The sequence below is a fragment of the Salarias fasciatus genome, chromosome 11, assembly GCF_902148845.1.
Source record: "Salarias fasciatus chromosome 11, fSalaFa1.1, whole genome shotgun sequence".
Classification (NCBI taxonomy): domain Eukaryota; kingdom Metazoa; phylum Chordata; class Actinopteri; order Blenniiformes; family Blenniidae; genus Salarias; species Salarias fasciatus.
The window spans coordinates 7,998,259-8,024,287 of NC_043755.1; the positions used below are offsets into that span (position 1 = coordinate 7,998,259).

At 43.3% G+C, this 26,029-nt stretch overlaps 1 protein-coding gene across 1 annotated transcript in view; it reads left to right on the forward strand.

Annotated features, from left to right (window-relative positions):
- Positions 1-695: 695 nt before the first annotated feature.
- Positions 696-26,029, forward strand: part of tmem145 (transmembrane protein 145) — a 47,237-nt gene continuing 21,903 nt past the window's right edge. The window contains 5 exon segments of the mRNA XM_030102622.1: positions 696-911; positions 18,913-18,987; positions 19,494-19,571; positions 22,284-22,370; positions 23,445-23,546. Of these exon segments, the coding sequence (XP_029958482.1) occupies positions 801-911; positions 18,913-18,987; positions 19,494-19,571; positions 22,284-22,370; positions 23,445-23,546 (453 nt within the window). The 5' untranslated portion in view covers positions 696-800.

A 26,029-nucleotide genomic window follows, 5' to 3' on the forward strand; every position in this document is an offset into this window, starting at 1 on the left:
CAAGGTTTTTTTTTTTATTTAGTAAGGCTACAAGTTGTACTTGCAAATATTTTTGGCTCCTTTGTTATGTATTGTTGTACATTGTCATGTACACAAATGAAAACATGTTTTGCTGCACATCGACATTCTTCCTCTGCTGTCCACAGAGAATACTGACATTAAAAATTAAATCAAATACAAAGAGTAGTGCAAACTTATGTAAGGAAGAGTTCATGTACAAATAAAACATGAGTAATGAGTGGGTGCAGTGTTTTATTTGACTGTCAAGAGTTCAGGAGTCAGACGGTCGCAGGGAAGAAGGAGTCATTTAAGTCTGCTCTACTGTTCTTGCATCAGATTATTATTATTTTTACATTTTAAAGAGTTTGAGCAGTAATCCCGCTCATTACATGCCGCTGATAGGCCCTTTATGATTAGCGCTATAATAATTTGGAGCAGGCGGCCGGGCGGCGCGTGTCTGTGAGCCTCTTCATCAGAGGTGTGTGACCTCTAATGAAAACAAGATTGCAATCAGCGATGGCATTTTTAATGTGCGGACGTGTCGCATTGTCAACGCACGAGCGGAACTGGGCACGCGCTTCACCCCCCCCTCCACCTCCTCAAAACAGCCCCCAACACACACACACCACCATCGTCTTCCAGCTTCGGCTGCTGGAGGGGGGCCACATCCATTGAAGGGACCAGCGTGAGCGCGCCCGGCTCCTCTCTCTCCTGCGCCGTTTCTCCGTGCGCGCCCCCGCGCAGAGACAGGCTTCGGGGAGCTCGGGGAGCACACGAGCGGCAGCGGGGGAGAGCGAAAGATGGAGGTGAGGGTCGGGGAGAGACTCCTGTGCCTGGCCGTGCTGTCCAGCGTCCTCTGCGTGGACTCGGTCCTCGGGAAATACGTCAGAGGAATCGTCAACACCAAAGAGGTGAGCGCCTCGCGCGTCTTTTTCCCCCTCTTCTGCTTCTCTTTAATTTGTTGCTTTGCGACACTGACACCGCCACAGACTGACAGCGCGAGCGGGAGCGGGAGCGGGGGGCTGGACTGCGTCTCCGCTCGCAGGTGTCTCCGCCGCGCGCTCAGCTGCCACCGGTCCACAAATCAAGTTGCCTCGCGCATTTTCCAGCCGCCGTGTGAATCACTCACCTCCATCCGCTGCTCTCGCGCTCTCTCCTATTGGCGCCATCTGCGCGTTTGTCAAGTGTGGCGTATATTTTACCCTCATTATGATAAAGATACCCCCCCTTTGGCAGCGTTGTTGCCCCGGCAAGCGGCTGCACGCCGGTCCGGGGGGGTGAGGTGGGGGAGGGTTATTACTTAACCACGCGCATTACTGGACGTGCGTGGTTTTGTTTCCTTGTGGTTTGGAGGAGCCGTCACAGGTGTGCGTCATGTCTCCGTGGTGGAGCGCCGGTCCGGGTTCTGGGTTCCGGTTCTGGGTTCCGGGCTCTGGATCAGGTCGCACTTCAGGAGGAGCTCACCTGCTCCTACCTGACGTTCCCACGAGCTCATCGGCATCAAGTTTGACACAAACCAGCGTCCACCTCCCATTTTGTCCTGAGTTCACCAGTCCAGGCCACCGAGCTGTGCTGACACCAGTCTAAGCCTTGGATCGAGCTGTTTGTGCCTGCTGAATATTTCATGCATAAGCAGACCTTTCATCCACCTCCAGTGAGTTGCTCACTGCTGTGCCTGGACTCTGCCCCCCCAGGAGTGTCAGCATATGACTTCAATTCAGGGACCACATGGTGGGAGCATAATAACTTAGGAATAAAGACAACTTGTGCAAGCGTTCTGGAAATGTTCACATTTAATACACTTCTCACAAAGCCTCTTATCCCCAACCTGAAATTTCTTATTTAAAAGAGTGCGATCTGAAATCCTCTTTGCCACGGTGACTGTCTTCAGACTGATGTCGGCAGAAGCCTGTCGCTTCTTCAGCTGCATGATTTTCGCAGCATTTACCTTGCATGGATTCACCACCTCACCCTCACACTAAAAGGAGTCACTACCTTTTATTCTTCGTCTTCCTGCAGTTGGCCATTCAGCTCCGGGTCTTGTTGTTGTTTCGTGTCTGCTAAGAGGAAGATATTTAGCTCAGTTCTCTAAGTGTGAGGCTTGCCTCCCCTGGGGGGCTGACGGGGGGCTTCAAGGGGAGGTCAATGCCATGCCCGGCATTATTTTTCCTTTCAGAATTAAGTCCAAGGTGTTATATTGGAACCCACTTTATTATAGCTGAATTTATTATAAGTGTAATGAGACAGGTGAGAATATTCTGGTCGACTTGAATGCAACACCACAGGTTCTGACATTTTCTATCTCCATATAAAGACTCGTCAGATCCAAATAGTAAAAGACAAATTGTACTTTCTATTGACTGTTGAGCCCAACATAGGTTAACAATATGTTCAAATTTTTTAAAGTTTGAGCTTTAATCAAATGTCTCTGTTTGTCATGGGACTCATGTTGTGTGTGTGACTGGTTCAAGCCTTCTTATGGTATTCCTCATCTTTTCTCACTTTGCTAAATCAGTTACTTTCACTGGAAAAGATGCTGGTAATATCCTTGTAATTGTGTTGAGACGACTGCTGTGCCTCAGCTTGGGGTCACTAGGGTCCGATGTTTTATATTAGTATAGTAACGTCACCTGATTTCTGCTCCATGCTCTGATAGCAAGGCTTCAAGCCAAAGGTCGTACTTCTCATTGTTGGCGAGCCAGAGGTCGCTGCGGTCCTTCGTTGATGTACTGTGAGGGGCTTCGTGGGTAAATGGGGTTGTTTAGTAAGGCGTGGGGGCTCGTTGGACTCTGGGCCATAAAGTAGGAAGGGGCTGCAGGGAGCCACCTCGTTATGTTGTTTCAGCCACTGGCTGGCGGTCGGCTGGTGAACGGGGAGGCGTGGGGTCTGCGTAACGATCGCATGAACGAAGCGCTTTCTGATGAGCCTCTACAGCCAAATTATGTGGCAGCACCACAATGAAGACTCACGGCGATTTAACCCAGAAAAATGAAGCATCCGAAGTAGCAAATAGATGAACGGGCTTCCCGCTGTCCCTACCCGCTATTGATCGAAAGCACCGCCAAGGGACTGGGCTTGGCAGAGTCGCCGGGGAAAGACGACCCTGTTGAGTTTGAGTCATTTCTCACTGTGAGCCAGCTCTGATTTGGTGTAAGCTCCAGTAATGTCTACCAGCTGTTCTCACGGTTGGCAATAACTCCAGTGAGTGATGCACAAATCATTATATTGGAGGAAAATGTCGTAATGCAGCATGCAAATTTACAAATGGATCATCACTATTGTCTCCCAAAGCATTCGAGGTAAAATACACGTCGGTACTTTAGGATGTGTTGATATGGAGTGGTGGTATATCATCGCCCAGACCGACCTTCAGTTGCTCCCTCCAGTGATTGTTACTCTGGAACCTCTGCTGGGCCCGCGTTGGCCAGGGAGCCATATGTTCGAAACACCTGCTTTAACCGGGATCATGTCAAACTGATGTTTATCCAGAATCCATTATCAAGCAGACATAGCTTACAGTTCTGCATGCAAAGATTAAAAAAAAAAAAAAAAAAGAAACAGAAATGGGATCCGAGGAGCCAGAGGCTGAAGGTCAGAGCTGGCGTTTATGCTTGATAAATGAAAGGCAGAGGTATTGACGGGAGGTTTTTCTGTCAATTGGTCAACTGATTGCCTCAGTTCCAACATGAGCACCCCCAGCAGCAGCGGCTGAGAGCTCCGGCTCCCTGACGAACAGCAGGGGAGGCAGCTTCGCTGTTGCACTGTGTGGCTCAAACCACACTGTGATACAATCCGCAGTTTTGGGGGGTTTTTTTGTTTTGTTTTTTTTTTCAAACTGAGTAGCACGCACCATCTGAAATATCACAGAGGATATAAGCATTGAGAACCAGTCTTGAATGTCATCCTGCTTGTGTATCTGCAGCTCCTGCACAGACGTGGAAGGCTGCTGGTGTACAGAAGCTTTAATTATCACTATAGCTCGCATTGTCTGATTTCTTGACTATTGAAACATGACGCTCGAAGGCACCGGATTGATTTCCCAGGTTGACAGTTGGTGTCATGATGGATAAACTCAACAGCAGGCACTCATTCACCTGTCACGGCTGTTGCGATGTCCTTGAATGCGGCGCTGAATCTGCACATCTGCACCTGCTCCACTGGAGCTGCTCAGTGGGCAGCAGTAGGTTGCACTGGGCATCTGTGTGTGTGTGTGAGCGTGCACGTTGTGCATTCTGCTGCATGTGTGCGTTCCTGATTGTTCAGCACTGAGCTACAGGAGCATCCATCTACCCTGCAGTCACTATAGTTTCAGTCAAGCTGCCTTGTTATGTAAGGCCTGAAATACACACAGGTGTGCATGTGCATCGAGAAATACGTTTTAACTGTCTAACTGTTGTGATCACTTGATCTGTTTAAACCACAGGCATTTCAGGTGTTAGGGTTATATCAGCCTCATGAATAATAACCAGTGGCTACACTTGTATCTATTGTCAGCATTTGGGGTTTTTATTTAACTTCTCTGTAAGCAGGAGGAGGAGATGTTGTGAGGTGGTAATAAAGCTTATCTCATCTGCAATGAACAACGATTTTCATTTTTGATTCATCAGATTATTTTCTTGCTTATATTTAGTCCATCATCTCATGTCAGACCGCAGTGCAAATTAAATTTTTCCTGGGTAAAATAAAGGGTGATATCTTCAGATATCTAGGAAGCAGTTTTTTTTTTATTTTCGTTTGACATTTCATGCATAAAATAGATGCTGATTGATTTTTCTGTTGAACTAATTAACTGAGCCGCTGTTTTTAGCTTTTCTGCATCTTCAAACGGTTTGATGTGGAGTAATGAATCATATTTAGTGATTTTTTTTTTTCTTCTTCCTCCCCGTCATGTGGGCGTGTAGTTTATCTGGATGTGTTCAGATTACATCCTGTAGCTCGTGATGGTAGTTTATACTTTACGGATGTGACAGCTTAATCAAACAGAGCGCTTTGAATGACAACGCTGGGTGTGATGCATCGATTGTCTTTGTGTGCGGTTTTACCATCATAAGTCTTACTTACGTGCGCCTCCAAGGTCACCCGCTAACTCCATCCAACCCCACCCCCACCCCCCCCCTCTCAGATTCACACTCAGTCACTCATAAGCGGAAGCGGTGTCCATCCCTCGACGCTTTAGCAGTATCTGCAGAAGTGAGCGCGGACTTTATGGCGAGCTCCGAATTGACAAATGAAATTTATCACGCCGCGATGGATGAACTGGAGGGAATTGGAGAAATATAGCGAGTTATCCGGAGCTGCTGGTGCAGCTGGCTGGTTCTCGGCTTCCTTCTGCGCTGGTCGATGCCTACAGTTGGTGTAAGTGGCCGGGGGCATATGGAAGCGCTGATAAAGTGTGGCTCTTGAGGGGCTGTAGTGCTGTAGATCTCGGGGCAGAGGAAGGACGGGGCTTCGCAATCAGCTGGGAAATTTGGGGAAATAAATAAACTTTGCCCTCCTTCCACGACTAACAGCACAGAGGCAGTTAATCTACCCCCCCACCCCGCTGCAGGCTGTGCCTTCTCGTGTCCACAGTGCTGTGTGAGCTCGCAGCAGACAGATACAGAGTTTACTACAGCCGAGGCCTCATCTGACCTGAGGTTGGAGGGAGCTGTTGCTCCGTTACATTCTGACAGCGCACGCTTGCTGCTCAACCTCTAAAAAAATATTGACTTTTTAAATAATTAAAATGCAAAAAAAAAAAAAAGTTCAACTCGTGCATGATCACGATGTGTGTCATTTTCTGATTGAGGGTGTTGCATTCACTGGATCCACTGAGCTTTAGAACTTTTTGCCATTTGAGAGCAGAACCATAATTTTGATCAAGTTGGAGTCATGACAAAGTTTGGATAAGGCCCAAAAATTGCATTTATAGTGAGCACAATAATAGAAAATAATAAAAAAAAAAAATCTATTGACATTTTCAGCAACTTAGATGTGTTTACTTTTATCCAAAATGAGACCAGCATGGTGGGACACAGTAACACAGTGATGAGCACAGTACTCACAGCAGGAACAGCAGTGCTTTGACTTCAGGCTTGTGCATTGAGATTTTGCATGTTCCTCCTGTGCATATATGGATTTTTTCCAGATGCTCTGGTTTTTGGTTATTTATTAGAATGGATTTGAGTTTCTGTGTTTCTCTGAAGATAGATGGAGAGAAAGATCGATGCTTGGTTTAGCGCAGGGGTGTCAAACTAATTTTAATTCACTTTCAACATGCAGGTTGTACATTGTTAAATTGTTTATGTATTCACAAAACCAAGCATTCACAAGTAAAACTCACTACAGTGTCAATAAAAAGCCAATTTTGATGATAATTTCTGCTGCAAAATACGCTAAAATGTCCTCTGAAAAAAAATTCTTAAGTGTTGTGTCCTCTACTTTTAATCAGTCTGGACTAGTTTTTGTCCGCAGGCCTTATGTTTGAAACCCCTGGTGGTTAAGAGTCTTCCCTGGTCTCCCTGTGTCGTCTGTTTTCCCCTTTGTGCTCTTTCTTCCTCCAACTCTTCCAAGACAAACACGCCAGGTTAATTTGTGACTTTAAGTGAACTGAGGCTGGCTGTTTTTCAGCTGGGCTGTGGACTTACAGCTGATCAAAAGCAAACTCTTGTTAATGGTGACGAAGGATGAAAACCAACATGCAGAAACTTTAATAACTGAACATCAATAGTTTTATTGTGCTTTGTTGAAAATAGTTTAGAAACTTAAACTAAGTGTTTCTTTTCCTGGATCAGTTGTTTAATTGTTTTGGTTTTTTTATTTTAATTCAAAGCCAAAAACTTTCCCACAGTTCAACAACTGCACTTTCAAGAATGTGGCTATTGACAGGCTGAACAGTCTTTTGCATTCAGTCTGCAGACTTAATGAAAATATGTGGATTAGACAGGACAGGTCTTTGGACTTTCCTGCTTTGAAAATTAAGGAGAATGAACAAACGCCCTTAAAAGTCCTGTTTGCAATTTAAAATCTGCCACCCATATTCATCAACCTCCGTCAGCTCTTTCTGCCTTTCTTCATCCAGAAGTCGACGCCTCACACGGCGAGGAAATCACCGGCATATCGAAGCAGACATGAAGCCCGCTTCAAAATGAAGGGCTTTAATCATTATTTGCAGACGTGTCAGGACCATGAAGCAAGAGTTTAGAATGCGATGTCAGAATATAAGAGTTGATATTTTCAGACGTGAACAAACCGGACCGCTGAGGTGGCTGGAACCGTCTTGAGTGTGACTCAGAAGCAGGTTCTGGAAGCCCTGTAAGCACAACCTTTTCAAGTCCAGCCCGCAATCAGTTTCCCTTTATGTCTTTTTAATGAGGACAGTGTGATTAGATACAGGTGGCGTCTGTGTGCAGGCGGCAGCATGCGACGACGCCTTTTCATGTGTCCATATGCCTGCTTTCATGTGTTCATATGTTCATGCCTGTTTGCCTGCGTCCACATGGCTGAGACCCCCATAGGGACAGTTTGGGACGGAGCAGAGTGTGTTTGTGTGTGAGTGTGTTTACGCGTGGCAGTGTTGTGTAACCCTGACTAATGAATCATTGAGAAGCCCAGCGGTCCAGGGGTGACTTGACTAGCTGATTGGTAATTAATTGTTAATGAGGCTTAGCGTGCAAACAGGGATCTGGAGAGAAATGGGGAAAGACGGAAAGCCGCAAAGATGAAAGGACGGAGACTGGGAGGGAAGAAAGAAGGAGTAAGAGGGGAGAAATGAGACTGTGAGGAGCTAAATTGACCAGATACTGCATCAGGGCACAGCACTTGATTAATGGGGTACACACACACACACACGCACATACACTCACACACACGCACTTTGGGAGGTGGCTGAGTGACTCTGCATCACAATGCAGTGGCCTCGGGGAAATAAGAAGACTAAAAGGGGGATTAAGGTAGACGTCTCATCCACTGTTGCTGTTCTCCAGGGCTCAGTGTCTTTTCTACTCTCCACTACACACACGCGCGCGCGCGCACGTGCGCGGACACTGCGTTATCCTGAACTAACTAGTGACCACTGAGGTGAGTGTGTTGACGTGGGTGGAATTGATCGGGACCATTGATGAATTGTGCTAACGGCGGTTAAACGCCATAAAAGCCTGGCGTTGCCGTCACGGCTCGGCTGAACTTCTCTCTGTCCCGCTAAGCTCAACATGGAAATGAGTTAAAGGGTCCAGGATCTCCCCCGTCAGAAAACAGATTTCATTCATGGAAATGCAGTTTTGTATTGATGAAAGCATCCAAAGATGCTCAGAATTGTTTTTCAAACGTACTGCCTAAATTACTGTTTTTTTTTTCTCATGCCTTCCTTTATGTTTTCACCAAAAAGTTTCTTTAAAACTGTCTATCAGGATATTTCTAGCGTTTATGTTCTGGCAAGGCACCCAGAATACATAAGACTGCCCTCCAGAGATGTAAATTTAATTCTGGACCGTCTCTCACAAACTTTCAGTTGTATTACAGGGCATCACGTATACAAAATAAATAAACTATGCTGTTTCAAATCTCTTCATCCCCCATGGTGTAAGTTTAGAGGTGCGTTCAAGCGACACATCCTCTCCTGTGGCTCTGCTCACCTCTCCCAGAAATCCCCGTGGCTTCGCAATCCAGTCGTAACTTTCCACCCTCAACATCTGGCGTCGGTTCTGAAGGCATTTCAAATTAATCTCTGCATCTATTTTTGCTCCTTTGCTAAAAAAATTATTCCAACCTGGTTTTTCTGACCCTACTTTTACTTAGAACTTTCAAGGATTTTTTACAATATTGTTACTTTGTTTTGTTCTTTTGCTGAATTATCAAGTGAATCTCATCATCCTCCCTAATTTTTTTCTCTCTCCTGACTCCTTATAAAAGTCATTCATCCAAAAACAAAAAAAAAAGTAATAAAGTGTCATATACTCTTGTGTTTCGACAGCTCACCTCTGCTCCTACATCCCGCTGCCTGGGAGGCAGGCTGACGCTCACGCTGACAGTTGGTGGGATGTCGCCCTTTACAAAATCCATACTCGCTCAACTTGTGCTCATCTTACACTTATTCAATTGAAGGTGTTGTACAGAATTCACTTCTCTAATATCTCACTTCTCAAATCTGCCCCGCCGTCACTGAAAGCTGTGATAAATGTCAGCTGTCTGCCTGCAACCTAACCCACATAATGTCCAATGATCTTTTTCTTTTTGGCTGAAATGCTTCGACTTTATCTCCAAAGTGCTTTCAGTCACCGTCCCCATGCTTCTCCCCTTGTTGCCGTGTTTGGCCGCTCGGAAGATTTCAACAGGTAAAACGGGTAAAACCGTGTTTGAACCTTGTCTTTTGTGTACAGTGTACGGTTAAACCATGAACAGTTTCAATGGTTTCGCTCAAAAACAGCAGAATAATTAAATACTGCCTTACAAATGATTTATTGTGTATCAAACTCTGGGCTCAAGGTTCTATCGCTTCTTCTGGTTTTTATTCATAAGACTTATAAATTTCCAACTTCTCATCATTTTGTAAGTCAAGTTTTACAGAAAACAAGCTCCAAAAACCGTACTGGAGTCAACAGATGGATTTTTAAAAATAGCAGATCATAAAGTAATGTTGTTTAAAATGATAAATCTTAATGTAGAGTTTTTCATTTCTCAGCTCTGTGTCTTTTCTCTTTCTTCACTTTTTGGATGAATGTTTTTATTTGGTTTTTAATGAAATGCAGATTAAGGGTTGTAAATAAGCCATTATTATTTTTCATGATCAAACTTATTTCAGACTTGAGTAGCTTTCCTTCTTAATCAGTATATTATTCCATATATTTATTTATTTTTCTTGGTGACTGAGTTGATTAACGTGTTGCGATGTAAATAACATAATCACTTCTCTTAACCAATCCCAATCCCACCTCACCTGTAAAAAACCTTTCATCTGAATATATTAAAGGTTTTTATTTAACGCTGGGATAATTAGGCCTGGTTAGTGACATATTTGTAAAATAACAGTAGCAATAAATCACTTTCAGCAGCGGCAGCAGCTGTTTTATTAGCCTTCAAAAACAATTGTTGTCTCGCTACTGGACTTGTACATATTGAATATTTAGTCATGAAACGGTAAACAACTCGTAAATTGTTCACTTTGAACAATTTACTAAACAAAATATGAAAAAATATAATTATGATTAATTATTGTTGATAATTACACTGATGCTGAAACAAAGGCACAGAAACAGACATCTGTCTCAGCGCATGAACACGTTAAAAAAAAAAAAACTTCTGAATTAGAAATATCAGGAGCATAAAAAATCTTTATCATTCTGCAATTCTAATGGATCTCAACATGATTTTAATCGAGATCCAGATTTTAATCCCCGAATGAAGGAGCAGCATGTATCCGACTCTGTACCCATTTTCTGTTAAAGTTTGTTTACGCTGCGCTTTTGGGATAATAAAGCTAATGGTGTTTCACATCCGGAGGCGAGAGTGCAGATCACAGCTCCTCCGTCCTCACACCATCACCTCTTCCTTCAAGGTACATCAGAGAACCTGCGAGGAACATCAAAGGCCTGTTTGGTCTGTTTGTTCTGGGCTCCTATAGAAACACGGCGGGCTCGGACACATTCCTGGCACAGAAACAAAGAGCCAAATTTAACAAAAAACCACAGTGATGTACAGTTTCATGTACACTCGTGTTTATAATAAGCAATAGCTGTCAATTATACCACAAAGGGCATTCATAAGCATTGATTTTATATATTTTTGTAGTGTTTCAGCCTGTGGAATTATTGAAATCAATCAAACATACAGTTCATCCTTTCTATCAGCAAACTGTATACTACAAATCGTTGTTTCAGTGTTCACTCTGAGGTTTGATTATTTTAATTGTCACTAAAACTTCGTCCTCTAGTTATTTTATTAATGGTTACTGTCAAATCTATCATGTTTCTCAAAAAGAATGTAGAAATCAAAGCTTTAGTGAATAGAACACATCAGTGTTTCATGTTGTTTCGGGGCAAAACAAAGCTAATGGAACAATTGTCTGTCCAGATTTCTGCTTTTGTTTCACAATAATCCACCACTGTCCAACTAAATAATAGGAAACTAGTTTGCTTAGTCTTTTTGAATTGTAATGTGTTCAGGAGCCTTTTCCTTCATACTGTAAAGAGATGGGGTTTTTTTTCCCTGTTTCAAGGGCAAGGGTTTGACATTTCTATTCCGTAGTGGTGTCTGATGACTGGCATTATATCTGATTACAGCATTCATTGTGAATATTGTGCAGGTCATTACCCGGTGCGTGTCAGGTAATTTACGTTCAAGTTTATTGATTTTGTTTTATTTTTGTTATGGTGAGTAAATCTCCTGCAATCTAAGTAGCAGCCACACATCTCTGTACTCCGGTTGGCAGGGCACAGTAAAAAAAAAAAAAATCAATAATCTGTGTATTACCAAGAAGATACAATTGGATGAAAGATAACGAAGACCAAATGGAAGCAATGATTTCAGTTTGGTGAATTCAGACACTTGCGTCACTTTATTCCAACAGGCGATCAAAACAAAGAGAAACGACGTGCATGAAATTTCACATCGTTACAAGACTGGAGATCGAAGAACAGTTTGAGATTGGGATCATAACGGACTTGATATTTTCCAGCCTGTTTGTATTGTGCACTGTCTCTGGGTCAACACCTGCTTTAAGACTCTCCTCTGTTTCAGCCCGACAAAGCTGGGCTCACTAAGCCGGGGTCCGTAAAGAAATGGCTCCGCGAGTTTGTTGTGGAAATACTTGACTGGCCTGCGCAGAATCCCGACCTCGACCCCATCAAACACCTTCAGGGATGAAGTGGATTGCCAATTGCAAGTCTGGCCTTATCGCCTGACATCGGTGTCTGACCTCAGTAATGCTCCTGCAGCAGAAAAGGAGCAAATCCCTGCAGCCTGCTTTCAAAATGTTATGGAAAGACTTCAAAGCGTATGGGTCATAGTAGTGGCATATTAATACCCCGGACTTAGAAATAACATCAACTGCACGTACGCACATAGATGTGATGCTTTGTTTCTGCAGCTTTTGTTCAGGGGAATCAAGTGTTTTTTTGTTTTTTTTAATAGTGTGTGTGTGGTTCATTTCAGTCAGATGTGTTTAATCACTTTACTCCATGACTCATAGACATGAAGCAGGTTGGTTGAATAGTTCCGATCTGTATCCGCTCATCAGCAGTGTCTATTCAGATAAAGCTACAGTGATTTGTAAAGAAAGCAGAGTGAGGCTGGACTTTACAGTAGCATGCGTGTTACGAGTGGGAGTTGGTAGCAACAAGCTTGTAATGCAAAGGTCAGGGTTCAAATCCCCATATCAGACTGAGGACTGCGTCAGGAAGGGCAACCGGTATCAATCTTATGCCAGCTCTAACATGCAGATCACGATCTGCTGTGGCAACCTGAAGGTGAGCGGCTGGAAGATAATTGTATGCTTCATGAGGAAAAAAAAAAATCTTACATTTGAAAAAACATGTATCAGTTCATTTTTGGAAATTAAACATCACCTGAACCCAAAGCTGTTTGAGACGGCAAGGAATGGAAGCCAGCTAGCTTAAACTTTATTTATACTCTCTTATGATGAGACGATTTTTATTTATTTTATTTCTGTAGAAATGTCCTGAAATGTGCAATTAGTGAGTGAAAGGGAGACTTTCAGGTAAGAAATGTTTGACCGGCTGGTAGATCCTGATTGGACGGTCGAACTACGGAAGTCACCATGATGGATAAAATGTGGGTTTTTCTAGTATTTTTTTTCTGTCATTATTCATGTCTAGCTATTGTTAAGAAACTAGAAGTCACAGTAATGCAAACTCCTGTCAGCACTGCCAGGAATAGAAAGGTGTAAAGACGGCCCAGCACACTGTACTCACCTCAACAGGTTAATGATACTCTGCAAAGAAAGCTGCCACTCAGATCAGGATAGTCACAGCCGTTATCGTCTGTAATTCCCTTTGTTCACTTTATTGTTTCGCCCATTTCATGCTTTTATGCGAGTCAATTAAATTCTTAAATCTTTTGGTTTTAGGTCAGGAAATGGTGTGTATATACATGTGCGTGAGCGCGAGAGAGGAAGTACCTTTAGGCTAATCGAGGCGGTCCATATTGCATCAAACCAATTATCTGCTTCGGATTGTTGGGAGCTGACGACGACTGCCGGTTTATCGAGTGGCAAATCTGAAGGACAAGTTAGTAGAGCGGGACAAAATAAAAGTGTTTGTTGTGAATGGATGGCTTGTCCTTTTCATGTTTCTATGGCAGCTGCAGACGGAGGTATGCTGTCGTTGCTATGGCGTTAATGGTGGTGGTGGTGGTGGGGGGGGGTCTCACTGTGTGTGCATACCTCAGATCAGCCTTGCTATGTTGTAAAAGTGTGTGACGGACGCTTGTGGACTGCTCTGTGTGCGTTTCTGCGACAAAGGGGGCTTTCTCCGTCCCAGACTGCGTGAGTGAGCGAGTTTAAACGATCAACCCCCCCCCCCCCCCCCCAACCCTCCTCTCCTCCATCCCTCCATCACAACCAGACCACCCCTCTCTCCCCTCCCCGGGGATTCATCCCTTGGTCAGTGCTTCTCTCTGCCGGCCCCTGTTGTCATGGATACAGCCTGAAGCGTCGCCCGGGACGACGCGTGGAGGTGGGCGCGAGTCTCGGGCTTCAGTGACTTTTGGAGTTTGCCATGAATTACAGCCCAGAGGCTCCAGGGGCTGAAGCTGGCTGGCAGGAGCTGAAATATGGCTGCGGTTTTGTTTGTTGTGATATATGGAGGCAGCAGCGGCAGCGCCGGGCGCGCTACGCTGCGCTGGTTGCACTTTATTTTCTCAGCATAGAAATTACCGTGCTTGTTTATGTAGGGGGAGCGCGAGGCCGAGGTAATTACAGTATAATGGTGCGCGGGGAGTTTCGTTGGCTGGTGGAAGATCAGTAGTTCACAAGAAACCAACCTGAAGGCCGGTTTTAATGGGGAGGAGGGAAGCCGTGCTCCGGTCCTTCAAGAGACTGAAATGAGCAACAGATACTTCAGTGGCTGGAAAGTGAAGAGACGGAATGTCAGAAGTTTGGATCTGTGTGTTTAACGTCTTAAGGGCACAATTGATATTGATTTTTAAGGAAAGCGAAACTTAACCTCGAGGAGATCTCTTCAATTTTACAACATCTCCTCATATGAGGGACTTTAACTTATGGGATTCTGCTCTTTTCCATGATGTATTTTATTTTATGTTATTTTTATTTTTTTTTTTACAAGAATTCAAAGCTGTGCAGCAGTGAACTTATGTAACAGCTCTATGAAGTGAGAAACGAGCGCAGCGCTACCTCAGTTGTCTCGTCCACATGAATAATTAGCCCTCATCACCAGTTCATACAATACAGAGCAACGCAGGACGGCTGAGTATCGAGCCTCAGTGTTTCTTCTGGTCTGTCAGACTGGAATCGTTCTCAGATTTCTGTCCTTTCATTTCCTGTCAACACAATCAAGAATTTCAAGTTGATAACAAGAATTTATGATGTATGTTTAATTCGCAAAGCTACTATTATTGGTAATTTTAATCCTGAAAACAGGAAAAAAAATTACCTCATAGAGATAAGGCTGATTCGAATCAAAGTCCACATTATTTTGCTTTTGCTTATTTTAGGTCTTAGATCCCTGTTTTCGCCTCATGTCGAAACAATACAGATAATAAAAATTATTGGTGGTATTTTTTTGGTTTCAAGTAATGATAATATGACTGCAGTGCACAACAAATGGAGTTCATGGAGGAGATAAATTGTCTTTTAACACCACTAACTGAATTTGGCCCTTCAGAATTCATCATTATAATGAGGTGTTCCCAGCCCCACTTTTTAATTTTCTATTGACAGTGATGCATTTTACACCGACTGATAATTATGAGAGAAACCAGACGGCTTCCAATGACTTCGGAAACTGTTTCCCGTACACTTTCAAGGAACGCCAACATGCGTGCTGCCACTAATATACCATTATTAGAACCAATATACCACTATGAATAATTATTATACGTTATAAAGAACTAATACGCCCCTGTTAGGAAACCAATATACCCTTATAAAGAACTCTCCACTGCCTGTTCCTTCATTCACCTCTAATTTCATCCCATCACCGCCTCTTGATAGATTAGGATCCAGGGATCAATGGGGATGGCTGCAACATTACAGGTTGAAGAGTTATTTTCTCTGTTTTGCTTGGGGAAAAAAATAATAGTAATTGTCTCCCCAACTGATCATTTGTGAACCCCACTGTTCTGTTTTCTGTTTATTGTCCCCTCCAGCAGTAACATAGGGTTCCTGCTGTTGCCTTGTGTTTATCTTCTTGATCCTTTATCGCTAAAAGGCAACCTGGTTAAAAATATAAACAGTAAAGCTGTAATTTCATGGTTTATCTGGTTTATACCTGCCGCTCCTTCACTGTATCTGATACCAAATGAATGAGAAAAGAGTCTCTTTATCTATTCACAGTGCAGCAAACCAGACTCATGTTATTTAAATAAAGAAGTCAATCAATAATAATTGTCAGTCGGTTACCTTAGTGAGGGGCCGGAGGTGGGCAGGCAGCACATCACATCCTCACTGAAACAAGTCGGGAGAAAATATTTTACCACCTGAACAACAGATCCGACTTCAGAGACAAATGAACTCAAACCAGCTTCTCGCCCAGAGCAAACGCACCTGTACGGGAAAGTGATCAGTTACTTTAAAGTGTGTGATTCACAATCAGGCAACTGAAGGTAGTTGATGTTGAAAATTCTTGTAGACGTCAATATGACTGTCTCTCAGTGATGGACATCCGACTTGTCCAGACCTGCCTCCGCCCAAAGACAGTTTCTGAGATTCTCTCCAGGTTGACAGTTGGTAGCTGAAATCCTTTAATCTTCATTTCATTATCAATTTGTTTCCTTTGAGTTTTTTTTACCAAATTCATGTGTGCAGTTGTTCAATCATTCATTTAGAGAATCTCTTTAAAGGTTAATGAGGTTATGTTGATGTAAAATCATTAAAAAAAGGCACTGCTGCAATGAGGAAATATATTTTCTGTTTTCTTCAGGAAGTCAGTCAGATGCAACACGACAAATAACACACTTCATTTGTTTCCTTAAATTTGTGGCTCAGAAAGACAGAAGTTCTATTTTCTAAATGATTCGGACAGTTACTTTTAATATCGCTTTATTAAATCATCTCTTTTTAATGTGCTACTTGTGTTGTAAGAAAACATGTGTGCGACAGTTGCATTGAAGCCTTGGCGTGTTGGAAATTTTTCGCTTACAAAGCAAATGCAATGCAGCAAATGTACATTTTGAAGCTGAAATACAAAAAATATTGAGCATATTTTATCATTTTTCTTGTAAATCATTGGTTTTTCATTCATTCTTTTCATTTCATTCATTCTTTAATCATGGAAATCAACAACACAGTATCTTAATATAAGAACATTTCACAACACCAGAAGTTCTTCCTCTTTCTTTTAAATGCAGGTCCCAGTTATCATTACTAAAATTTGAAGAAAGAAAATCCTTGAATGTGGAAATTATTTACTTTTGAATTAAATTTCTCATTTAGATTTGCCTGCATGTATCGCAGAAGAACATTCTTTGTGGCTCAAGTTCAAAACTTATTCAAAAGATCCCAAAAACTTTTCAGTGTTTCTGAAAGACTTTTCTGGATTGTCATAAAACCGAGGCCATTGTTGATCATTATTTACAACCGTCGCTGTGAGGCTTTTACCACCAAGGTTTATTCAGTCTTTTAGTTTTCACTCCGTCAGTCTCCTTTGATGCCATTTATATAAATGTATCACAAAAACCAAGAGAGGAAACTCATGATTGGTGGATTTATTCTTGCCTCTTGACATTGAATCTTATTCCATCAGAAAGCTTTGATTATTTCTCTTTTAATTTGGACGCAACCCACACATCCCACAAATGCATGTCCTGTTCTTTATAATCGTATTTCTTTACATATTTTTCACCGTTTCATTTAATTTCTGATACTTTATTGATCCCCTGTGGGAAATATTACAGCAAAGGAATCATCTGCCGAATACAAACGTCCTCATTCTTTGTGCGGAGTTTTTATTGAACACCTACCTTTTTTGTGTGTGTGTGTACCGATGATGGTCTTGCTACAACCTCTGTGACGTCTCTCTCTGTGGTCGAGATCTTTTCATTTATTGTTGTTGCCACAGTAAGATCTCCACAAACCGGGCAGCCGTCCAGAGAGGGGTGTGTGTGTGTGTGTGAGAGAGAGTAAACAGCGTACAACAGATGTGTTAGTGCTGTGTTCAGCAATATGATCCATATCTACAGGATGTGTCTGCACACACACACACACACACACACACACACACACACACACACACACACACACACACACAATGTGTATATATATATATATATATATATATATATATATATATATATATATATATATATATATATATATATATATATATATATATATATATAGGCACCTCTCAATACTGCAGCAGCGCTCTCAGTGAAGTACACCATCAGCACTATTATCTGGCCTCATGCTGCCAAGCTTATGGCTGAATTATATTAAGAATGAAGTTTTTCCCGGTCTTCCTGTCTACCTCTCCAGCTTATTAATGCGCTCAGCAGCCCTTTAATACCCTCCGTATTTACCCACTCTCGCAGTTTACCCTCCTCCTTCCCCTGACACCACCTCCTCGCTCTATCCTTCTCTCTTTCCTCCACCCACTGCTCTCTCTCTCTTTCCACTGTTTTTCCACTTCTTTATCCTTCTCGAAACTGCTCCCTGCTGTTATAGCTCTGCTTCCCACTTTTTCTGCTCTCGCTCTCTCCTTTATAGCCCCGTTTATGTTCTCTCCACCTCCTACGTTCTTTCTCCCCCACCGGCGGCCGCCCTCACCTCGTTTACATCTTTAGCTGCCATATGCTACCGTGCAGCCTTTCCTTTTAGCTTTCGGGAAATTAATGTCCAGAAATCTCCCAGCATCCACCGGATGAGCTTCTATCTCATTTCTCGTTTTTACTTCACTCGAGCAATATCTCAAAATATATGGATCGAGCAGATTTTTTGCATATATTAACGGTTCTTGGATAATAACTCCTGCTTTTAGTTTGATGATCCCATTACTTGCAGCATTAGAATTACATCTGCGCCTTTGTAGGGAAATTACTCAACAACAGGACAGGGTAGAATTAACCTTTTGACATCCCGCACCGTGTTTTCTGTCCTGTTCCCTTCCTCTCCTCACCTCTGAGTCAACTCCTGCTGAAGGTTTTTCCTCCTGTTTAAAAGGGTTTTTTTTCTCCTTTCTCCTCTCGACACTCTCATATGTTTGCTCATGCGGTTATTGTAATTGCCGCTATTGAAGTAAAATAGTTTCAATTCAAGTGTATTGAATTAGGTTTTTCTTTTTAGGTGTGCCTTAGTTTTTGGAAAACGTTTTATTCTGTCTTACTACTTCAGCAATCACCACCTCAGTGTGCCTTCATGAAGGACCTGGACCCCTAACTGGGAATTGCTACTTTAATACAACCATCGATTTTTACACGAAGTTCAAAATGTGCGCCTTGCTTTGAGACAAACCTGCGTTACATCCTGAAATGCCTCCGTTATCTCCCACCACAGACTGAAAGTTTGCCTGATTATTGTTTTCTGAGCAAATACCTGATGGGTCCTCCATCTGGCGCGGCTGCACTTTGCAGTTCCTGCTAATTAGTGGATTGTTAGCACATAAAATTAACATGATAGGAATGATGTCCGCCAGTTGTCAGCCTTGCATGTTTATGTTTCCTGCTGGTTCAAGAAAGTCCGACTGCAGACGCTTGTTTTTGATGTGCTGTGTTTGCATATAGTGACTGTTTGTTTTCTGTCTGCAGGACTGGGTTTTCCTCACACGCTTCTGCTTTCTCACCGACTTCGGCCGCTTGGACTTCCGGTTTCGTTATCCAAAGGTGCGCTTGACTTGGCTCCGGTTTGTGTGTCTGCCTTCTATATTTGTTTCATAATTATTATTTATCGTCACTCGGCTTTGCCACACTTTCTTGTCTTGCCTCATATTTCTCCGCTCTACTCTTGTGTGTTTCTTTCAGGTGGTGTTCATGTTTTGCTTTCTTTCGTCTCCTCCTCTTGCCTCATATAAACTGGTGCCTCCTCCGTGTCTCCACTCTGCTTCCTCAGGCTCTTCCTGCAGAGCCCGCCGTGTCCCTTTTCTCCACCTCCTCCTCCTCCTTTGCCTCTTTCTATGCATCTGTTTTGGGTTTTTTTTTTCTTTCTTTCTTTCTCTCTTTCATCCCCGCCTTGCTTCACAGTTGTAGCCTGCAGACTTTGGAAACAGTTTTGTCATATAAATCTCAGACGGTCTCACTGCCTCCTCTCTGATCTATGCACATCCCGATGCAATCTCTTTGTTTTTGTCTCTCTCTTTCTTTCTCCCTGTCACTTTCTCTCCTCTGTGCAGTCTCGCTGCTGTCAGAACATATTGCTCTACTTTGATGACAGCTCTCAGTGGCCAGCTGTGTACAAAAGGCCCGAAAAGGTGAGACGCCGGCGCCCTCTGCATCATGTCATATGACAAGCCACTATTAAAGCAAAACGCCCGCTGCATTCACTTGTTCAGAGTCGCATTCAAACGGTCCGCGCAACTCCACTGTTGTTAATTCTAACTCGGACTGTTGGATCACACACTCCTCCTGGTGCTCGGAATAAAACAAAGCTGTCAGTTCCTGAAAAGACAGAAACAGAGGCTTTTCGCTCTCAATCATGTATTATTGATGATACACGCAGTGATCAAGGAGGATACAAAGTGAGACGCAGGAGAGAGATCGGCCCGAACTCGAGCTGCTCGTCCCAAAATGACAGCTCAAGAAAAGATTTTTGCCATTTGATGCCTCTCCTCTTAGATACTTCAACTTTATAGTTCACCTATCGAAATGTATGCAAGTACGTGTGCGCAATTTTAAAGTTTCTGTTGTTCCAGATAAGTTGATAATATTTGTATTTATTTGGGTTGAATAATAACCAGGGTCAACAGTAAGGAGTTATGTGACTGTAAATCAGTGTTTTCCTTTTTTTAAAGAAAAATTCTGGTGAGAAAATGAATAACTGATTTGTTTAAACACATTTTTATTACTGAAATTGCTTCATGCAAGATATTAGAATTACAAAACAAGCTGCTGTGCAAAAAGTGTCACAGTAATGACAGTTACAGAGCGTGCACGAACACCAACCGCAAATTTTAAATTAAGATCTTCTGACGAGCGCAACAAGAGCTCGGCTCCTCTCCCTATGGATCCTAACAGCTGTGAACAATGTTAAATATTCAGCCATAAATTACAACTTGGCATGAGTCAAAATGTGCACCGTGTGAGTCGGGGGGTGTACATGTGGTGTAAAGTGCTAATCAAGGCGCTGCTTAGCATATATTTAAATCAGCTGCCGCTTTCCACAGAACATTACGATGCTTCCTTGCTGGTCACGTAATCCCCAAGACGCTGCCCCACACCCCCACTATGTTCATGAAATGGGGAGCAGCATCACTTCTAATCTGCACTCAGAATGCAACTATCGCCTCACCATTTTATTTATTTGTCTAGTAAGGCCTTTAAAAGAGCTCCATAGTCACAAACCGACCCCTGACTGCAGCGTGCCACACTGGCGCGTTGCTCTTGGTCGTTTATCCCCGCTGATGTGTTGCTGATTTTTCTCATGCTCACACCCAGATCACCCAACATCTTCCGCTAACTAACTTCATCTGAACGTAATGAGGTGAATCAGTCATTAATCTGACCCACCAAATGCTGCTCAGCTCGTTTGTCACAGCAACACTGCAGTCGTACAGCTTGTTAATGAGACACCCCTGATGGAATGAGACAAAAGTCACACGAGTTAATTTCTTTTTGACTAGTTCTTTTCTATCAGTCAATAATGATATAAATTATTCTTTTTTGACTAACTTGAACACCGCTGATTCAACCCTGCGTGATCCTGCCATTTAATATTTGCATGAAAAGAGAGACGCTGTTTGCCAAACATTTGTAAAGTGTGAAGAATCTTGCACTCTACGTTTCAGTGTTGTGGCTGCTGTTTTATTAAAAACCCCAATCTGCTGCGAGCCAAGGCCAAAATGGTTGAAAATACATTTCTCGCCACATACTGAACAGACTGTGCTTGCATGCCTGCAGAGTGAGTCCCGCTTTTGGCAAACCGGCTCTGCTCTCCACTGTCCATACATTTGCCATTAGATTGGTTCTATAATGGAAAGTCTTGGGTCTGAAATCGCTGCCTGCAGAGCGAGCGGATTCACGCGAACTCGTCCGTCCCTCGGCTGTGGCCCGCATGAATTCTTAATCTTTGCATGTATACGGCCCCGTCTGCCGCTCGCCGTGAGATCCAACGCAATCCACTCTATAAAATCAACATTAAATTGCTCTCACAGTGGTTGAATAATGTATAACAAAGCTATTTATTGCAGGCAGACATAATTACCTTTCGCTCAGCCTTTTCGAAGCGGAGTGATGCTTTATCCACGCTCATCATTCAGTGTAACGGTTTGTGTTATTAAAACGGCTTACGAGAGAAATCAGATCGTGTGCCTATTTTAATTATCAAGTTTTTTTTGCTTTGGGGGGGAAAAAAAGGTTTAGCTCTGCAATAAATAAACATATTGATCTGAATACTTTATATGTCTGAGCTCATGCACTGAAGTGACTGGCGGTGCACTCGTCCGCCGTCTCTGACGTCTTGTGCGACACAGATGTGACATCTTGTGGAGATATTTCGGGTGCAGCTTGCAAACAGCCCATCACTCCTCCGCCCGCTTCCTCGTGTCAGATTTCCAGATTCAGACGCTGCGTCTTCATTCTCCTTTTCACTGCTTTCTGCCTCCAATATTCAGCGAGCGGCGAGGAGAAAAATCCATCAGCGAAGAGACGAACAATATCAATTTTAATTCCAGCTGCTTCGATAGACCAGCAGCCATTTCGGACACAATTTCAATTAAATTTTCATTAAACACCCCTCACATTTTTACACACTGCAAGATCCCACCGGACTGGATATGTGCGTGTCTGAATGATGGGTAAGGAGTACGGCTGAACGCAGCAGCTCGGGGCACAATTCGCCTCCAGCTTTAAGAATGGGACTAAAAATAGAAGTTTACTAGAATGACTAAGGCTCTGTTTTCTGGTGTTATTAGACATTATTTTGATTTTGACTTTTTTTTTTTCCTGTATTTTCCTCATGATGGCAGAACTGCTACCAGAAGGAAGCAGTGCTGAGGCCTGAAAACAACCAGGTCATCAACCTGACAACCCGCTACACCTGGTCAGGATGTGTGGTAAGCTGAAATTCTGATGTTTAGATAAATGACAGCTATTGGGTATATTCAAATGTATTTGCTCGTTCGCTGAGTTTTCTTCTTGGGTAGCTTCTCGTCGGCTGTCCAGCTTGCGTAATGTGTCAGTGGTCAAACTTGCTCAACGCCCGCCAATTTTCTTCTTCTAACGCATCGACATTGAAGGCAAAATGTTCACTTGGCACCAACCATACCCACTAACAGCAGCCGTGATCACGAACTCCTGCAGCAGACGCAGAGGGAGTGTGAGAGATCTTAAAGCCCACATGAGCACAGGGAGAAGGTGCAATCTCCAAACTGGAAAACCCCTGAACCCAGACTCGTACCTTGAATGGTCTTATGATTTAAACCACTGCAGCCTTCAGACACATGGCTGTTGTTTCTGTCTTCATCTTTCAGTGGTCATATTGTTATGGCTGATCACTGTTTCTGCACGTCGTATTGCACTGAGCGTCACTTTATCTCTGAGAAATAGTGAGATATCTTTAAGAACTCAATGCTTTTCTGTAATTCGATTCGGCCTTCTGACCATCCAGTGTGATGAATCGCAGTGTGAGTGTGTATCACACTGCTCCCTCTAGTCATTAGACATTTGAATGTATATCCATTATTCCCACTGCTCACTCATTCTTTTGTAATGCGTAAACAGTGATTTCCAGAAGAGGAAAACAATAAACAGACAGAGAGGAAGAGCGAGCTAATGATCTGTAATGTGTTTTCATAACATTTCACTGACTTACACTCTCCCCATGGTGGTGACGCATCCCAGTCAATTTTTTTAAAGATTTTTTTTTTGTTACAAAAAAAAAAAAAAATCCCCGTCTCTCTTTTTCAATCAGCAACACAATGTGTTTATTTTTCACATCAAGAGGTGTGATTGCGGCGTGACTTGGCTGCTGGCGGATCGTACTGTCACATTTCAGGCTATGCTGGGGTGTGAAATATGCTGGTATCTCGGCCTTACTCCCGCTCCGCCGGAACAATCGACTGTGTCTCTGGAGGTAAAGCTGTTTCTGCACACCCTGTTCCCCTCACACGCCTGTTTTCCTCCCTCAGGTGGAGGGCGACGGGAACGACGAGGTCCTGAGCTGCGTGGGCGGCCGCAGCTTCCGCTCAGTGAGGGAGAGGTGGTGGTACATCGCTCTCAGCAAGTGCGGGGTAAGTGCTGACCTCTGACCCCCGTGCGTCTCTGCAGCGGCGGCTTTACTACCTGCTGTGGCGACGCACCGCCGCTATCATGCAAACGGACTGGGAGGGCTCGTATTTAAACCCGCTCACTGCAAACAGACGTCGTCATTCTCATCGTCAGCCTGTTAAACGGAGGATAAATTATTCCTCGGGATGCTTGTTAGAGCGGAGGTGCTTGTCGTCAATGAATTGCCTGAAAAGCAGCTCATTAACTTTGAAAATATGAGCAGTGTCCTTTGTTTTTGTTTTTTTTTTTTTCGTGAACTCATGTTTAAAATGTTGGTTTTCAGACAAATGAAAACCTCTTCCAGGTGTGAGCTGCAGAATAAAATATTAAAACCTAAAATCTCATTCAGAAATACATCCTGAAGGAGGCTCTGGGAACGCTTTGTGTTTTAAGAATACTTTTTTTGTGCTGCTTCTTATAAATTTTAAATCTACCTGAGCATGGCTGTTTTCCCACTTGACGCTCTTCCATTGTAACATTTTGCACCGGCAGCATTCAGATACTGTAACCTTGGGAATTAGAGGAGAAAATCTTTGGAAAATCAGAATTGCTCCCAAATATATAACTTCTGGAAAGTATATATTTGGGGAAAAGAGAACAAATACAGCTGAGCATTCGTTGTATGTGACAAATAAAGCTTTCTACTTTATTACCTTATAGCTCTGAACCTTCCTCATATATGACTACTGATCAGTTATCCGTTATATTTCTCTGGATCGCCTCTCGACTCTGAAGTGAATCTGGCCTTGGTGCAGATGTGCTCTCTTCAAGGCAACACGACTCTCAACATGCAAATCTTGGCTGAAACTTTCATAAACATGGCTTTACATGCAGCGCCCTGTATCCTATCGATGACGTCCCTTCAGGCAGAGCTAAACACTGTATCACTTTATTACGGAGACTCGGTAATAGCGATGCTTGCAGAAGAAGGAGCAAAGTGGTAGCTGCGACGCGTCGTTTGTTGATTCCGGCCCAGACCGGGGCAGTTACTGAAGAAATCATGAGCTCGGATAATGATAGGTTGGCAGTGATGCATCCTCCTACGCACACGGAGGGCTTCAGTCAAGGACAATTCCTGAGTGTAGGTGTGTGTGTGTGTGTGTGTGTGTGTGTGTGTGTGCTGTTTTCTTTGTGTGCGGTGTTTTTTTTTTTTTTTTTTTTTTTTTTTTTTATGAAAGAGGGCACACAGAGAGTAAATAAGTGGCATTTTTATCTGAATGTGTATCAGTATGCCTATCACTGACACTGTTACAGCGGAGTCGCGCTCCTGAATCTGTGTGTAATTGTGTGTGAGTGTTCATGCCCTTGTTTTTTTCTGGAGCTTTTTTTTTTTCTTCTTCTTTTTTCAGTTTTTTTTGAAGTGGAGGGGGTTTTGTTTTGTGTGCTGCCAGCTGAGAGCGCCGGCTGAAGAGGGATATGATTAGACTGGATGCTTCCCGCCGAGTGTGGCTCGGTGTCACGCCAGCGTCCGCCGAAAGACACGCTGCCTAATGCCGTTGGACCCGACTATAAAAGCTCGTCTCCGCTCCCGGGGACCACATGCGCGCCGCGTCCCGCAGCCAATTTCCACCCCTCGTCTCTCGCCACTTGCCTCCTCGCTTCCGCTTTTGCTTCCACACCTCTTCATCTCTCCTACCTCCGTCGCTCACAATCTCCTGCTTGTCCTGCTCTCTTTCAACTCTGTCACCAAGCTGTGCGGCGCTACACCCCATTTCATATCTATTTACCTCTGCGTCTCACGCTCCCCTCCGTCAGCCTGTCCCTAATTGTGTTTTTCCCCCTCCATCTTGCCATCTCACTGGTCTCATTTCTTCTTTTTCTCTCGCTCATTTGATGTGTTTTTTGTTCCCCGGTACCTTCACTTTTATCTGCGACTACATATTTCCCCTCTTTGTTCCTGTTTCTCTCTTATCCGAGCTTCCCTTTCATCTACTTTTTATCTCAGTTTCTACCTGAGCTGAATTGGGCATAATTCCATATCGGCCAATAAGACCTTAAAACCAGAAGATGTCTGCTCTCCATTTTCCTCCTGGCATGAAACTAGTGGAACTCGTGGAGATGGTCGTTATTTAAGATTTCTGGGCAATTTTGCTTGATTAACTATAGCAGGAAACCTCGAAGGCAGCAAATTATTATTTCATCAGGAGAAATGCCTCTGTAATTCGTAACGACCTCAACTGTGTCTATAATGACAGAGCAGAAGATCTCTGACAGTTTTTTAGTGTGGGAAACCTTCATCCAACCTGCCAGAGCGCCAGAGGCTTGTTTTTATTTCTTCTGAGTATAAAACATAAACTGCAGAAGTAATCACGCTTGAATGCTTTCAAACTTTTCAAACTTTTGATTGTTCATTTTCATCCTTTTTTCCTTTACAACTGATGCAAATATAGAGCGCAGAAATGAAACCAGTAATTGGTGTAACAGGCATTTTCCTTCCAAACATATT